The sequence below is a fragment of the Musa acuminata genome, chromosome BXJ3-8 (assembly GCF_036884655.1).
Source record: "Musa acuminata AAA Group cultivar baxijiao chromosome BXJ3-8, Cavendish_Baxijiao_AAA, whole genome shotgun sequence".
In the NCBI taxonomy this organism is placed as follows: domain Eukaryota; kingdom Viridiplantae; phylum Streptophyta; class Magnoliopsida; order Zingiberales; family Musaceae; genus Musa; species Musa acuminata.
Window position 1 is genome coordinate 6,100,174 of NC_088356.1, and position 17,871 is coordinate 6,118,044.

Consider the following 17,871-nt stretch of genomic DNA (forward strand, 5'->3'; position numbering starts at 1 on the left):
GACAGGTAAACGCCGTCGACAACGTGTCTTGACTCGCAGGCTGGTGCATGAACGTGAAGCACGTGCCACATGAGCAGCAGCCAAGGTCAAAATACAGTCAAAGAAAAGTCTCGCTTGATGACTCGGTAGAGAACGAAGATGAGGAAGCTTCGCGAGACATGTCGGTACGTCCGTGGAGCCGCCATGGGCGTCGCCTCGTGGTTGCTGTCTCAAGAACACGAGCTCGAGACGAAACTAGGAAGACTAGTAATGCAACTTTAATAGTAGATTTATAATATTATAATATTATAATATATTTTATAATTATAAAATATTATAATTAAAATATTATAGTAGATTTAATTAAAATATTTTTAATTAAAAAATTAAAAATATTAAATATATATATATATATATATTTATTTTTAAAACTTTAATAGTAGATTTATAATTATAATGGGAAAAAGCTGATATAAAGAAATAAAATTATAAAATTATTAATCCAACTAAATACCCCCATTTGAAAAAAAATATATATATATAAATATTTTATTCAACTAAAATATCACTCTCAAACTAAGGGTTCCTCTCGTAAACTATTTTTAACATGTTTAAAATCAAAATTATTGATTTTATTTTTTAAAAATAAAAAACTAGAATCGAATCGGTCAACGGATGAACCATCAAACCGTTTTCATTTCGATTTGAACCGAGTCATAATCTAAACTAGATAGGAGTATATCTTTCACAACTCATGCTCAAAACCATGTGATTGATCAATGGTTCTTGCAAAGAGCACTAGCAAATTGATAGTGGATTGATTATAAGTCATACTCAAATTAGAATTTAACAGCAAGAAAAATCATAGGGGTATAAGATTCAAGAATGTCACAATCAAAATTTGCATAAACAAGGGCTAAAAATAAATACAAAAAACATACACTTCTCAAAGGACTTCTTGCAGCAGCTATCTAAGATAAGATAGCTCAAAATACAAGAGAATTAAAGTTATGTTGTAAACATCCATTATGCATGCTATATAATGGATTAGTAAGAGTTATAGATGCATATAAGTAATTATTTTAGGCTTCAAATTAGCATCATAAAGAGCTGCTCCTTTTTTTGGTTGACAAATAGAAGAAGAGATGCATAATTATATAAAGCAATAGATGAAGTGAAACAATAAACATTTACAGGTCCATAAATGCTACATAAATTTATCATTTACTCATCACATTTAGTTCTGTTCCAAAAATTTTCAGCTGATACAAATGAACACGTAATAAGAAGGTATCCTTTGGTATATCGACTCATAGTACATTAGTATATATCATTTGATACGTACCGAAAGGTTCGATGTCGAACACTTAAGAATGAAAATAAAAAATCCTAAAAATTTATCATTTTTATCGAAACCTTTCATTTTACTAAACCATTAAACATATAATTATTTGGAAATTTCTTGAAAATTGGTTCCTGCAAGGATGAACTCAATCATGTCAACACATCCATCTAAAATATGAACAGCAGCCATTCATATTTATATTCTAAGTAGGCATCCATAAACCGAGATAGATTTGTGGCCACATCTAATTCACATATTGTGTTCTCATAAGATGCATATATTCCACTTCATCTTCTCTTCCTCATCATTTTGCTTGGTGATTGACTCAGGTGTTACAATGGTGTGGATCGATGCTACGCTTCATGGAAGGAGGAGAACATACAAGACAGGCCAAGAGGAGGATGACAGAGGAGACGGCGTCCTCCTCCCCGCCGGAGCAGCTCCTCTTGAACCGGCAAGGCTTCCCCTTGTTGCACTGCAGCCTCGCCTCCGCCTCGCCGTCTTGTGGCCTCTTCTTCTTCTTCTTCTTCTGCATGAGCTCCTGCGCTCCGAGCCTTCCGCACTGCTCCACTTTGTACACCATGAGCCACTCTTCCTTCTTGGAGGAGGAAAACTAAGCTGGTGATGCATCATAAACACGTTCTGTGGTTCTCTTTATAGAGAAAGCCACAAGGACAGTGAAGATTCTTCCGGTTTCAATCACGTTAATGTCTTGTCAGTCAAAACACAAATCCATTCTCGAGCTCTGAGATGGTTAAGTTGTCGATATAGATTCTGAGATGTCTGGAGTCCCTACAAAATGGTCTTATCTTCACCATCTTCCTATGTTGTATGCAAAACATGTATGCATCAATGTATTATTATTTCCTAAAGGAAATCAATTAGTTGTCCTAATCTCAACTCCATTTTTTTTTGTTCTTCATGAGCATGAATTTATTTCATGTCTTCAAGTGCTTTATTTATCATTTATTTATACATAAAATAGTTCGGGATAAAGAGAAATAGGTATCATAATCCAATTCTGATTGACTAGTTCATATGACTTTAATATAATTATTACTTCTTATAATAGATCGTCGGAGAAAATATTTTATAAAAATAACTTAAAATAAGCAATGGATCGAGCTTAATTAATTAAGATTTAAAATGAGACTAGGGATCCAAATATAACAAATCTAAGTCTATAATAATAATAATTATCATAAAAATATATTTAATTAAATTGTCTTATATATTATTGCAAGCTATACTCAACATTATTTTCCACGTGGATGACGTCCAACAAAAGACACCATGGGAAAACGATGGAGCTCCAATCTCACGTACCACACCAACACATTTCCTACCCACCATGACGGTGGACCCTACTCTACTCATGCCATCCAACATCATCATTAAGCTCCAAGAAAAGAACAAGTGCCACCGGGCCCACCTACTTTAGTGACAACAAAACCTATGTTTTGCAATGTTAGATAACAGAGATATTTTTCTTATTTTTTTTTCATATAATAGGAGTTTGAGATGAGTAATCCATCGATTGAGTTTATGTGAACATCGATAATCCAACTCTAATTTGAGATGTGTTTAAGAAATATTATTTAATTGTTAGTTAAAACTCTTTAGAAACACACATATTTGCTATAATTAGCTCTAATTAGCTGTCTTGTATACTTATATGGTAATGAAAATAATATATGGACATGATGTATCAAAATTAGAGAGTATCCCTCAATGCTAACACATGTTTTCACATCTCAAAAGTAAGATCCAAATGCATCATAATCATTGCAATTTAGGGGCATGATCCTTAAATGATTTTGTAGTATTTGATGGATACAAACATTGAGGTGATGAATGCTAATCCTTATCACTCGAAAATGGGATGTTGAGGTTTCACCAAACAAACATATGGCCAAGAAAGAATGACATGCATCCATTAGTCCAAGTTATTTTGATGCAAACAATCCACATGGAGTTGGAAAGCTACCCCTCTTTCATGATATAAAAGGAGTATGATTAGGAGTTTTTGTTTTATTTATTGTCATGTATTATATTTAAAACATTTGATTCTTCTAGTAGTATTAGAATTTTTATTTTTATTTTATTCGTCTTACTCTTAATCTTTCTTTTTGTTGATTTTTTAAAAATATTTTTCATGAGGGTTCATGCTTTTATTAACGAATTCGTCTACTGATTTATATACCGATATCAAAAATATTAAAAATATTTTTTTATTTTTAAATTAATAAAAAAATATTTAAAATCTCATCGAGATGATAGGTTTAGTATATACAGATGTCAAAAATACTATAATCCTATTTAAAATATTATAATAAGATCGATTATAACTCTATTCAAAATATTGTAATGGGATCAATGAAAGTCTTTTTATTCATCCTATTAAGATATTTTGAGATATAGAAAAAATTAATCTAAAATAAAAAAGGAGACATAAATCGAGAAAAATCTAAAATAATTTTTTAATTTAAATTTAAAATAAAAGAAACATATCAACTCTCAATATAATATTCGTCATTCGGATGCCAAGTATCAACCGGTCTTTCCATCACGGATGTGCGGGAAGATCCAGCCCTTCGATCATGATCCAACGGTCGATCTGGCTCCGCACCTTTGAACCTCCCCCAAGTCCCATCGGCGGTTCCTCGGACTCTCGGCTTCCTCTCTGCTCCCGTTCGAACGATCGATCCGGGCGGTGACGAAGTGGAGGAGAGCAGAAGGGATTCTGGCGGTCAGCGCAGCCGTCGCCCTCGTTAACATCGGCCTAAACCTCTTCGGTTCTGCCATCACAGCCCACGTACAGAGCAGAAGGAAGAAGCAACAACGACAAAGCCGTGAGTAATAGAAAGCAGCGAGGTGCGGAAATCTATTCTTTCCCCTAAATCCTTCGATTTCGGTGCTGTTTTGCTTTTAGGTAGAAATCATCGTTTCCGTATTGCTCATTAATAAAATGCAATATTTGCAACAAATATTATAACTATATGGAAATGCTTCTGAATATGTTGAACATTTGCAACAAATATTATAACTATATTCCCCTAATATATATTTTTTTCTTATTTTACAAATTGGAAGATCACATGACATTGCAAGTAATTGTATGAGTTTAAAAAGGAATCAAATTACAAAGACCAGTGCATGGTTTACTTGCCTATATCACCTGGTATTGTTGATTGGTTGGACCAATAAATACCATCCAATTAATGCTTAAAAATATTTAGTGAAATAGCCTCCAATATTTCACATGTTTGGTTCAAACAACTTCATATTTCTTTTTGTTTACACAAAAAATTAGAAAGAAATTTATATTACATCAAACAACGTACAAGGCTCGAACCTGAGACCCAATAATTATGCAACAATGCACCGACTTCTGGGAGGTTTTAGAGACAACTACTTCATATTTCAATAGCAACATCATGTAAAGCAATTTGAATGATGAAATAATATATGTACATTGAAGGGGCTGGTTTCTTGGATGGAAATTTTTGTAATGGAAGCCCGTAATTGTCAGATTGTCATGGTGTAAGTGAAGTTAATTTGACCTTTATAATTTGTGATAGTTAGTTTATAGTTGTACTATCAAATGTCAAACTTCTATTTCCATTAAAAACTTCCAGGGCTTCCTTAATTGCATCATTCAAGTTAATTTAGGTTTAAAAACACAAGAAATCTTTGGTTAAAGAAAAACAATGTAGTTGAGAGCTAAGGAATGATACAGCTCAATGATCAATTTCCTTCAGATGTCTATTGTATATTATAATCTAAATGAAAATGATTTAACGGTTTGTTCATGTGTGTTCCTGTTGAATGTTCTTATCTGTCCATATTATATATCACTTGGGAAAGCTAATGGAAAGATTTAGAGGGGTCAAAGAGAACATTAGGCTAAACTGGAACTTGAGATTGTCAAATACAGAAAAGGTCTGTTTGATAGGCTGCATGGCGGTGTCACATGCTACCCCAACTGCAATGGATGCATCCACTTGGTCATTTGGTGACATAGTCAGATAGGCCTTTATATAGATTTTGGGAAAGGGATACATGTTCCATCCATCTCTTCTCTAATTGATCTTAGATTCAATAGTCTCTTCCTTGCAATGCGTTTATATTATGTTATAGAGTTTTATTCCTCAGTCAATTATTTCTCAATGTATCTAAATCTTCCAGTTATTCTTTCATATTCATATTGTGATCCTTTACATAGCTTTCATGTGTAATTTCTTATATACCTGTCTATAATCTATGGAGCACTGATACAAGAGAAAGTCGGATACTGATACAGCATAGAACACATAAGTTGATAAATCAAATCCTCAAACGAAAAGGAAATTATGATATGACGTGGATAATCAATAAAAAAACCATTGAAGGTTATTTGAGTGTTAGAATACGTAGTCGAAGCTAATGACTAACAAAATAAGTCATCAATGAGTTGTACTTATTATTCTAGAAAGAATCCATTTGGTAATGCAATAATTTTGAAAACTTAAGGTAATGTAAAAGTAACTTATAATAAGTGAGATGAATAATTATTTTAATATCACTAATTATACCATGATGATCAGTACAAACTGAGTGAAACAACATACTTGAGACCGTAAGTCCATCATGATTGTCACCAAAAGTCAACATTCAATAAAAACAAATTCGCATCATAAGTATTATAAATATTCCCAAATATCTTAAAATATGAAGTTTCACAATTATTATCAAGTTTTTAAATGCTTAAAGAATTTATAAAGATAAATTTGAAAAAAATCTGTCAGGTGCAGTGTTTGAATGCCTAGATAATAATATGTAGTTCACTTATTTTAAGGACATTTGGTGCTTTTAATTCGTAAATTTTTGTGCTTTGAATCTTGTACCTAGTGTGATGTGAAACCCGTAGGAGTAGGTTGATAGTATTCCATCTATACCTTCCAAATAGCTATCAGTATATTTCAAATTAGTAGTTAAAAACAAGGAAACATATCTTAGATGCCATGACCCTATGCTGATCCCCTTTTGGACCGGTATGGTATACTCCGGTATGACACTTAAAAAATAATAAAAAATAATTGAAATATTAATATACATTATTATTTATGATAGATAGGACATTTTGATATGCTTTGTCATAAATATTTAAATCCAAGTTAAAGATGTAAATACCATGCTTCAGGGCCCTTGTTAGCTGTGTCTACAGAGTGTGTCATCCAATGGTGAAGGGGTTATGTTTTTCTTCTTTTTTGTTTCTAAACAAGTCTTGCTTTATCTTATCTTCTCCTTGTGACACCTTCAATCTGATTGGTATCAAGATCTCGATCATATCCTTGTCACAGTCACATTTCTCTCCTTGTCTTTCCTCTATCTCAGTTTCCCTTTTGTTGTCCTTTGCCTCTTACCTCTCCCTTGTTTTTATTTCTTTCTTCGTTGGCTGAAATTGACAAACACTTGGCGATTTGGGTTGATTCTATTCATCTCCCACCGGATTTGAACTGGGCCAGTAAACCATCTTTAATGGTATCAGTCTTAGACGATTCCAATATGGGCCAGGTGTATACTTTGAACCTACTAGTAAATTGTGCTAAGTGGTTTGGGTCTAATTAACAGGTTCTACTTATTCAAGTTAGCTAGTACGTTACATGGGGTTGCAATGACGAAAGCTTCTACTGTTTTAAATTGTTCAAATCAATTTCAAGTGCATCTTCATTTTTAGCCAAAGACTGAACAGGCCTCTAAATTTAACTTAATCTTAATCTAAAAAGCAATAATTCTTTCGGACAACAAGACACATCCTTTAATATGATGAAAGATGTCAAAGATGGAGATGCCTTATCGTGTGAGGTATAGGAGAATAAAAATGCATTTTAAATACCAATCTGTTGCAGAATAATTTAGACCCGGAAGCAGCCTGCTTTGAATATATTCTGTTACAGCTTCAGTAAAATAGTTATTAGAAGTTCTTAACAAGAGACTCATGGTGATAGCTTCAAAAATATTCTATATGGTGGGTATCACAAAGAACAGAATTAATTAGCACCAACTTACTTTTGTGTTTTGTGGACAAGATTCTTTTGCATAGGAGCTTTAATTGATTGGAAGAATTGGTATTCATTTCCTCTAAACAAAGAACCAATGAACTAATTGATCACTGAAAAGTTTAAGTATGTATCTTTGGTACTTACATAGGACCATTTTAGGCAAATTATATTCCTTATCTGCAGACAACTGCAGTATACCACGATATGCTCCTTGCAGAGGCACCTTAAAAGCTAAATTCTTAGTGGGTCACAGAAGAAAAGGTGTAATATATGGTTCTATCTCATACATCAATGAACATTACTTTATAAAGTTCTTATTTTGGTCGAGCATGTATGGCATATTCTTGTGTTGCATCTCTATTCCAAGCTTTTTCATGGACACTAGTGCACTATGGATCACTGTCCAAGTTATTTTACATAAATATGCAGTTGACCATTTAGCATAATTAACATTAAGGCCTTGTGCAAGGTTTACCAGATCATCAACCTTATGCCAGCCCTCTAAATTATCTGCGAAATAACTTGTCTGCTAACCAAGGAAAAACTATGTAAGAGAATAAATAACCTTAAGGACTGAAATGTTGGTTTGGAAAGCTCTACACCTTTCTGTTGACACCACAGGATTCTAGAGAAAGGAGGAATGATTTGGAAAGGACTTGTTACGAAATTATATTCTACTCGATAATCTTGCGTGCTTATAATTCCAAGGGTTATATGCGTTTTCAATAGCTAAAAATTGTTATGATCGCTATTTATGCTGGTATCAGTCCCAGGAGGAGCTAAGGACACCATTGAGATGCTATCAGATTACGCGAGATGAGAACCAGCAATACACTCGTTCAATGAAAGCAAAACCAGAAACAGTTTTTCAAGGGCATATATTTATATCCTGCAGTCAAACATTAAGCTATAGCTGAATGCCCCTCGGTCCATGACACCTAAGAGTATTACAGCATGATGTGAATTTTGGTCAAAAAATTAGTCAATTGGATGTCTCTTTTCTATTTTTTGGGGTGAACGGTAAAGTCATAGACTGTGACTGATTTAGTTGGTAGAATATCGCTTGATGAGAGACCAGGCTGTGGATGACATTGCTTTTGTTTCAGACTGAAAACAAAGTGGAATTAATGCTCCTGGATATGTGCATGTGGATCACACTGATGGCAGATAAAGTTTCAAGTGGCTGTTGTGTAGCCAAATGTCTGAACATGTGCAGCACAAGGGAGATCAGGATGCTGAAATATTGCTCCAGGTAATCTAATGATGCTTGTCATCTATTTAATTTCTTGTCAGAACTCCATAATAAGAAGTTGCATCAGAATCTACTTATCCATCCTTGCTGTCTGTCTTGAGGTGCAGGTTTCTGGTAAACAAGTGGAGCACAAACATGCCCTGGGGATCTGGCTAAAGACTAAGTCATGTCTAGAGGATCTGATTCCAGTGACTTCAAGCATTTTCCACGTGGGACAAAGAAAAGAAAACTTGTATCTAAGAAAGAAATCAACTGAAACTCCAGCTTCCATGCATGAGTTATTTGCTTGCAGATGAAGAGCTTGAACCTGAGTTAGGACTGACGGGAAAACAGGTATTATTACCAGATTGCTTGTTGAAAACTATAGAAATCAAATCATCAGAGAAAGCAGGGTATAGCTTTCTCTCTCTTTGCACCTTTAACAATAATTTTTCTAAAATTTATAATTTTCTAATTCTTTAACTGCACACAGCATCTTAACCATCCAAGTATCTCACCGGAGCTTGACCATTTGAACAGACTTCAAAGTCCCATGCCACCAGGTTATCCTCTGTTATAAAAAAGAATTATACTCTTCGTCTATTATGTTATGTCATTTGAAGCAATTAACAAGTTGTACTTGTCTTAAATTTCTACTTTAAAAATCTCTGATATATATATATGGAGAATGCAATAGATGATTTGTCAGTTATCCAATTTTACCAAATTCTGTAGCACTAATTTATCAGATGCTGTCTCCTTTAGTGCCAGAGAAATATTTTGTAATCATATTATAAACCATTATGGTTGATTCGTTGGTATCTCACTTCATTCACATGGGTAAGAAGTTTCTTGTCGTTTTAGTGTAGCATTCATCTTTACTACATCAGCACACATAAATATGATTATTCTCTTCTGCTAAGGATTCTTCTCTCTCTGATCTATTCCGATGGATAATTATTGTTTTGTGAAGTAGGTTTCCTTTGTGATAAATATAACATAATTATTTGTGAATTGTGGATTATGAGGTAATTTATTGTGCATTTCAGTAAATCTCTACTTGGATAAACATATTTGTCATGAATAAAGACTATGATGTGGTGAGGTAAACCCTTCGAATCATCCATCATCTACAGGTATCTGATGATCCATATGATGTATGTGAAAACATATGTCGATCTGATGAGAAAGCCACCGATTTGAGTGTGGGAGCATTTCCCCTATTAATGTATGAGTGAAGTATACATACATTGTATCCCCATAAATATGAAATATGTATTCTTGTATCGGAATAAAAATAGGTAAATCTAAATTTTTGGCTTAATATTTAAGATGGACTGATTTTTTTTCTTTCTGATAAAATCATATATTTATGTATTAAAAAAAAGCTGATTATATTCTTACTTATCTTTCTAAATTTAAGTCTAACATATATATATATACATAGTTAATTTTAGTAGAAACTCGTAATTTACATTAATGTCCTGTGAAAGCTAAGTATAACATTAAAAATTACTAATTTAGCTTACAAAAAAATTATCTTGTCTTCATCATTTAATATTTATAGAAAGAAAGAAAAAAAGTTCTAAATTGGCAACTTTTGAATGATGTTATCTTTGAGTTACTTGAGATTGAAGACACATGAAGGAAGCACATGTGCAAACTGTAACCAAAAGGGAAGGTGGACCATTATTGAGCCTCATGAGATGCAACCTTTTCCTCTCTTCACTTCTCTCTCTCTCTCTCTTCTTGGCTATCAGATTTGATTTGATAAAGGCAAATGGTAAGAATGTTGTTTCTTATAGAATTAAGTGATATACTCAATCATGCAATTATTCCCTCAACAGTTGCTCTGAGAATAATGTTTTGGAAACAACTAATAATCTTGGAACATCCAATCAGGGGAAAGGAAGGTGAGGTGGCGGATGGGCTCCACCATTTGAGGAGACATGACTTTTCTTGGCTCAAAGACCCGAGCATTTGGAGAACTCGAAGTTTTGGGATGTTTCTTTTGGCCGTCACAATTGGCTCGGCGAACGATCGCATAGATTGGGAACCAAGCGAGGGGCAAGAAAGAAACCACTCGAGAGTCTACGTCGTCGCTCCTTCCCCTCCCTTCTTCGTCTTCCAATTGGAGCAGAGGCCGATGCAGAAGCGAGAGTAGGAAAGACCGCATCTTCGAGTACCGAAGGGAGAGAGGTAGGGTTTTTTTTTTTTTTTCCCTTCTTCCTCTCTGCAATTGGGTCGTGTCGCCTTCGATTAGGGAAAGGCTTATCTTTTGATCGTCCTTCGTCTTTGACTTTGCCTGATTGGGTGCGTGGTCTTTTCAATTCTTGCTTGGAATAGCCATCTCGATCGCTTCAGACCGTCGCCGGGTTGCTTCGGCCCTTTAAGTCGTGTTTGGGGGCGAGCGGGGAAATTTGGTTTCTTGGACGAATTGGGTTTTGCAGTTGATTTTGTCGCTGGGGCGGTGTTGTTTGATTGCAGCGGAGATGGCAGTCTAACTAATCGAGATAAGCTGCATCCCGAAACGGTAGATCTTTCTTTTGTTTCACGTTTTTTGTTTGATCCCTGCTTGCTATTGGGTCTTTGCATGTGAAATTTGTGCCGTTGATCGTGGATTTCTTTGGAAAACTGGTTTAGGTGAAAGAAAAAAGTCATCTTTGTCCTGATATGGAACTGGCATAGGAACATATCAAAAATTGCCCCATTTTGTTATCTAATGGAAGATGGGGAAGGGAGGAATATGAGGCTGTAAATAGCATCGACCAGCCAAGAAACTTATTGTTCATAACAGATTCAACCCTGGGAGACATTTTTAAGGCATCGAAGTCTGTATTATTCTTTGACTTAATAGCCAGTGTTCAAGCATGATTAAGCAGATACTAAATCGTCTCCCTCGAAAGCCATCAAAGTCGTCAGATAGTCGAGATTCAGTTGGTGGGTCAGTGCCTCCGTCGTCATCTTCAAGCAGCTCAAGAAGTGGGGACTTGCAAACCAGTAAGATCACAAACCCAAGCAGTCAGGTCCCTCCTGGATTGAGTCCTGCGTTAAATAATCTAAACAAATATGCTCCACCTGTTAATTTGAAGCTTAATGGAAATTGTGTAATCCCTGTCTACGAAGCATTGCCGAGCTTTAAGGATGTCCCTAATTCTGAGAAGCAGATCTTGTTCATGCGAAAGTTGGACTTATGCTCTGTCGTGTTTGACTTTACTGACCCATCAAAGAACTTGAAAGAGAAAGACATAAAGCGACAGACGCTGTTAGAGCTTGTTGACTATGTGAGTTCAGCAAGTGGGAAGTTTCCAGAGACTGTCATGCAAGAGACAACCAAGATGGTGTCCATCAACTTGTTTAGGAATCTAACTATTCCACCTCGAGAACACATGGTTTTGGAAAAAATTGATGCAGAAGAGGAGGAACCTGTAATGGACCCTGCATGGACACACTTACAGATTGTCTATGAGTTATTTCTACGGTTTGTTGCATCTCCAGAGACTGATGCTAAGTTAGCAAAAAGATATATAGATCACTCCTTTGTTCTTAAGCTCCTTGATCTCTTTGATTCTGAAGACCCCAGAGAGAGGGACTACCTAAAGACGATACTTCACCGTGTTTATGGTAAATTTATGGTGCACCGCCCATTTATCAGAAAGGCTATTAACAACATCTTTTATCGGTTTATCTTCGAAACAGAAAAGCACAATGGAATTGCAGAGCTTTTGGAGATTTTAGGAAGTATAATCAGTGGATTTGCTTTGCCTTTAAAGGAAGAGCATAAATTGTTCCTTGTGCGTGCACTAATCCCACTTCACAAGCCAAGGTGCATTGGTATGTACCATCAGCAGTTATCATATTCCATAACTCAATTTATTGAAAAGGATTGCAAACTTGTGGATACTGTTATAAGGGGCTTGCTGAAGTACTGGCCTGTTACAAATAGTTCAAAGGAAGTCATGTTCTTGGGGGAGTTAGAAGAGGTCCTAGAAGCAACTCAGCCTGCAGATTTTCAGAGGTGTATGGTTCCATTATTCCGCCAGATTGCTCGATGTTTGAACAGTTCTCACTTTCAGGTAGCAATCCTTTCAGCTTTCAGAACTAATTCCAAATTATGCACTGGTACATGTACTTTGTGCATCATTCTGTTGATATTTTCCTGCTTTAAGTTTTTTTTACCTTTTTTTTAAGGCAAATCCTCTTTTTCTTGTGGAAAAAAAGCTATTGAGTAACATATCTTAATTTTTGAGGCAAATTCTCTCTCTCTCTCTCTCTCTCTTTGAGGCTTTGTTTATAGTCTCCATAAGGTGGATTGATTTGATCTTTCAAAGTTTTTCTAGGTTGTCATCTTAAATGGTATTGTATGGCTATGCAATGACATAACTGTAACTTCGGTGTGATACTTTAGGTTGATTAACAATTCATTTTCTTGTCACATATTTACTCTACTGCACTTGGAGAGGTCAGTTTTCAGGCCGAGTTTTGATGAATTTGCATACTCTACTTTTTCACCCACTTCTTATTCTGTCTTTTTATACTAGGGTATGTCCACTAAGCCTTATAGGCTTTCTAATATCACTATCTCTATCCAGTTTCTATAATCTGATACTTATGGAAATGTTGACACTTCACTTTGATATCAAGTTTGCAGGGGCCAAAACCTCCTTAAACTGAAACTCTGCTTTTGTGATTTCTAGGAATGTTTATTATTGATTGATACTATAGCGGCTCAGTTGGTTCTTAATGGTTCATTTCACAAGGAAGTAGATGAAATGCATGATAATATTGATTTAGTAAAGCATGCTTAAGATATTGAGTAATGAGAATTAAGTATATATAATTCAATATGAATTGTGCAGATTGTGCTTGTGTTCATGATCATCAATCCGTCACAATTGTTCAGGATCATAAATTATTACATCATCAATTGATTATGAACACAAGCACAATCACATGAGCATTTTTTATGCTGGAATTATATTGTTGCATAGGAAGAGAAATTTGAAGAAGCTGTTGTTCATAGGATTAAAGTAGGACGGTTTGTATAAAGAGAGGATCTCAATGTGTTTTGTGAGTGTTATGTGCCACTTAAATTGAAAAAAGGAAATCTAAAATGTTACAAACTTCAATATACTTTTAGAATGGTGGACATTTAGGAGATACTGAGATAGCATATTGACACGTTAGTGTCAGTGTGATAATATTGAGATGAATATATGGGGTTAAAATGAGTTAGAATAGAAATAGAAGAGTAGACGTGAAAGGTCTTGTATTAGAAACAACAAGGGATTTGAGATGCTTTTAATTTGACTAGTGATGTCACCTTTAGCTGAGCTGAATGGGTTAAAAACCCAGATGACATCAAATAGTCGGGTTTTACAACAACTTGTTATTCTTATGTTTACTGCTTCTGTTTGAGTAAGTTATATGAAAATTGAACATGCACTGGTACTTGTTATGCTAGCATTTATGATAGTTGGAGCAAAATGGTTACAAATATGCCAAGTCAATGATCCCTAAAACTTGAACATTCTTAGTGCAGAGTGGAACATCATTTGAAGGTTCACAAATACAACATCCATTGCAATATTCTACCCAATGGCTATAATTTCATAGAATTTGCAATATTCTGCCCAATAACAATCTGAGTAATGAATATTTGTACATATCAGTAAGTACCTTTGGGGCTTGATTCTACACTTTTAAAATTAAATTTAACTATTCCAAGGAGTCTTGATAGATTAGCTCTTGAAACACTGAAATCCTTTACTAGCATATTACAATTTGTTGATTTGTGTTGGGTTCGTACTTTCTTTTTGATGACCATGTAAATAACAACATATAAATATGTCACCAAAACCTTGAAGAATGCAGCCTCCTAGACCTAGTAAGGCCTTACAATTACTTATAAATATTAGTTCTTGGAGTATGTATGACTAAAAACTTGCAGAATCTTGCCTTGAACTGATTAAGATATATGCTTATCAGAAGAGATGCTTATATTTAAGATGTACTATTAAGATATTCATTTTATGTGTTACACAACCGGCTCTGTTTTCATTGATTGAACCTTTTGCATGGCATCTTCGATATTTACACTAGATGATTTCTTTATGGGCTTGAAGCTACCCATCAGTTATTAAGGTATCCATAAAGATCCTTTTAGATTTACAATCTGGACAGAATACCACCTTTTTCAAGATTTTTAAAGGATTCATCCAGCATGTGATAAAAGCAGTGTTATTAAACATATTACGTATGGGATTTTTAATAATTGCACAAGAAGTTGATCTTTCTCATATCATATTTTTTTTTGCAAATTATGAAGTCTTGTGATTAAGATATGGTAAAAAAATTCTCAGCTATAAATTCTAATGATTGACAATGCTATGGAGGAATTCGTTGTAACTGCAGTGGTACTGAAGTTATAATTGAAACTATCTACAGTATCAATAGCATATCCTATCTCGCTGTGTATGCTTTATTGTGGATCGCACTAGTGCATTTGTCATGTTTACCATTCCCAAAATTTTAAATTGGTTAGCTCGAAGGATAGCTGTTGAACTCACAATGTAAGTTCTTGTGATAAATTATTGGAACTCCAAAATTGGTTGTTCTGATACTGTCATATATTACTAAGTATACAGACATAGTTTGTTAATTCTGATGATATATCAAATCAATGACCCTTCCTTCTCAACCCACCCAATCCCAACCAGAACAAAAAACAAGAAAAAAGCAATTGGTTGCTGAGCAATAATTTTATCTTTGTTTGTTTTATTTTTTCATTGAACCTTCTCCGTGGGATATTTGTTGTCCACATAGATGCCTAGATGATTCCTTGGTGGGCTTAAACCTGTCCCATCAATGACTGAAGGTGCCTATATAGATCCTTTAATATTTATTAGTTTGGATGATATATCACCATTTAGACGATATATGGAATTTGTCCCTTAGGTGACAATATCATATTGCATATGGGATTATCAATGGTTCAGCAACTAATTGATATTTTCTTATAGAAATAATTTATTGTGGATTATGAAGTCTTGCTATTATTATATGATGTAAAGTCTCAACTAGAAACTTTAATGATAATGATATGGAGGAATATGTTGCAAATATAGTCGTGTAGGGTTTCCAACTGAAACTATATAAATGTCCAACTGACATCTGTAGCTCAGTCTTTGTACATGCATGAACTGTGGGTGACACTAGTAAAATTTTACACCTTAACCATCCCTAGAACTTAGAAGGTCTAGATTAATTACCTGAAGAATAGCCCTTCAAAAAGGTAAAATTAGTCTGATCATGTGTTCAGTCATAGCATTGCTAATTTGCTTACTATGATGTTATCATGCACCAGCATGTATACAGAAAAGATGTGTTGCTTTTGATGATATTATTGAATTAAAGTCCCACCCCGGCAACTGAAAAAAAGAAAAGAAAAGAGCAATTGGTTGGTCTGTACCTATCTTAGCTTGGCTCAGTTTATTGTTTCCTCCACCTAAACCAGGATAGAAGAATAGAAGCATTAGCTTTAGATATATGCTATAAACTGTAATACATGTAGGACCACTTTGTGTATCTTGAGGTCAATGGCATTGCCTCCTTTATCTGAAGAATCTTGCGTACATCTATTGCTGCCATGCATATAGGAATTGTTTTTATATGTTGCTGTATACATCACACATAACTCTGCGAATTTTTCACATTAAAAAATTGATTCAATTCGATAGTTTCTCTTAAGAAATCTCTAGTTCTTAAATTTTTTTAAATTTGATATTTTTTTATAGATGAAAGGTTTTGGAAGATGCTACTGGGCCCAATTTTAGGATAGCTGTAGAATGGATAGTTCGCCGGTCGAACAATGTCACTATTTTGCATTATTTAATGAGATGCTACACACAATCCAACTTTGAGGTATATCTTTCCAGTGTACTTCAATTAGGACAAAGAATTTATGTCCATGGTCGATGATTAGACTTAAAATAGATGTGATATAAATTTATAAAAGAACTAGAGAGGTTTGTCATAATTTTTTATTAAATTTAACTAGGATATCAGTTAGCCTAGTTCTTTTGGTACTTATAGTCCCCAAAATGTTAACTGGGGTGTAGCAAGATGTTTTTTTATAATATAGACCTCTGCATGCCATTTGCCATAAAATTTGAGTATAGTTTGAAGATCTTGGTGGTGCATGTTTTCCTGTTTTGAGGTCAAGTTCTCTGATTATGTAAACTTGCTCTTTAAGTCTTTGTTGCTCCTTATGCAGGTAGCAGAAAGAGCATTGTTCCTTTGGAACAACGATCATATTGAAAACCTGATCAAACAAAATAATAAGGTAATACTACCAATCATCTTTCCAGCATTGGAAAGAAACACAAGGAGCCACTGGAACCAAGCTGTTCAGAGCCTCACACTCAATGTCCGGAAGATTTTCTCTGATCATGATCCTGAACTGGTTGCGGAGTGCTTGAAGAAGTTTGAGGAAGATGAAGCTAAAGACAAGCAATACATAATGAAACGTGAAGCCACATGGAAGCGCCTTGAAGAAATTGCTGCTTCAAAAGCTGTAAGCAGGGACAGTGTGATCATTCCCCGTGCTCTACCACATCAAGTTTCCTCCAGTTAATGCCATTTCCATGTGATAGCTCAATATACTCGATGTAATCATGAGCTTATGGGTCTTGATATGGATGTTCAAGATTGTTTGCTCTGCTTAATGCCTCTGAATTGTCTGGTTTGTCAGGTCCTTGAGGATCCAGAAGTTATTACTGCACGATAAAGAAAAAAAAGAAGATGCTGCAGCAAGAATGACCAAAAAGTAGAATGTGGGTGTTCAGTCTCACTACTCCAGGAAGACCACGCGACTGATGATTTATGATGTTTTTTGTTGACGGTCCAAAGAGTGATGTTGGAATTTGCAGGCAACTGTTTTACCCATTTGTGTTTTGTGAATTGGTCATGACTTGGTATTTTTATTAAACCAGTCCTTATTTCTTTGTAAATGGGACCTGATCAAGGTGTTGGATGAATGAATTGATACCTTGTTATGTTCTGCTGGGGTTAAAACTTTATCTGATAGGCTGCTGATGGCTTATATTCTTCAGTGAACATGTTTTGATAAATAGGCCTGTTTGGTGTCATCAAGGATTAATTATTTGACATGCATGCATATATATTGTCAGAAGCTTGTAGTTATAATATACAAGTTTTGAGTAGGATCAGAATTCAAAGTCTGTCTTCTACTCTTTCTTTTCATTAGTTGC

At 34.8% G+C, this 17,871-nt stretch overlaps 1 protein-coding gene across 5 annotated transcripts; it reads left to right on the forward strand.

Moving 5' to 3' along the window:
* Nucleotides 1–3,895: 3,895 nt before the first annotated feature.
* On the forward strand, nt 3,896–17,660 carry LOC135582584 (serine/threonine protein phosphatase 2A 57 kDa regulatory subunit B' theta isoform-like). 5 transcript variants are annotated; one of them, XM_065165061.1, is made up of 9 exons: nt 3,902–4,198; nt 8,475–8,620; nt 8,728–8,953; nt 9,093–9,162; nt 10,502–10,798; nt 10,946–11,132; nt 11,243–12,675; nt 16,875–17,174; nt 17,352–17,660. In XM_065165061.1, the coding sequence occupies exons 7-9, from the start codon at nt 11,470–11,472 to the stop codon at nt 17,385–17,387; spliced, it is 1,542 nt and encodes a 513-aa protein (XP_065021133.1). In that variant the 5' UTR covers nt 3,902–4,198; nt 8,475–8,620; nt 8,728–8,953; nt 9,093–9,162; nt 10,502–10,798; nt 10,946–11,132; nt 11,243–11,469; the 3' UTR covers nt 17,388–17,660. The 5 variants fall into 5 exon arrangements, with proteins under 5 accessions (XP_065021134.1, XP_065021133.1, XP_065021131.1 ...); XM_065165059.1 differs by having other exon boundaries at nt 3,903–4,198; nt 8,136–8,620; nt 16,875–17,229; XM_065165058.1 differs by having other exon boundaries at nt 3,903–4,198; nt 16,875–17,229.
* The last annotated feature ends 211 nt before the right edge of the window (nt 17,661–17,871 follow it).

Excerpts from the sequence above, each read along its gene's own strand:
- LOC135582584 (XM_065165059.1), top strand. The coding sequence starts at position 11,470 with ATGATTAAGCAGATACTAAATCGTCTCCCTCGAAAGCCATCAAAGTCG. Across the intron at positions 12,676-16,874 it reads TGAACAGTTCTCACTTTCAG|GTAGCAGAAAGAGCATTGTT; the intron begins GTAGCAATCCTT and ends CTCCTTATGCAG.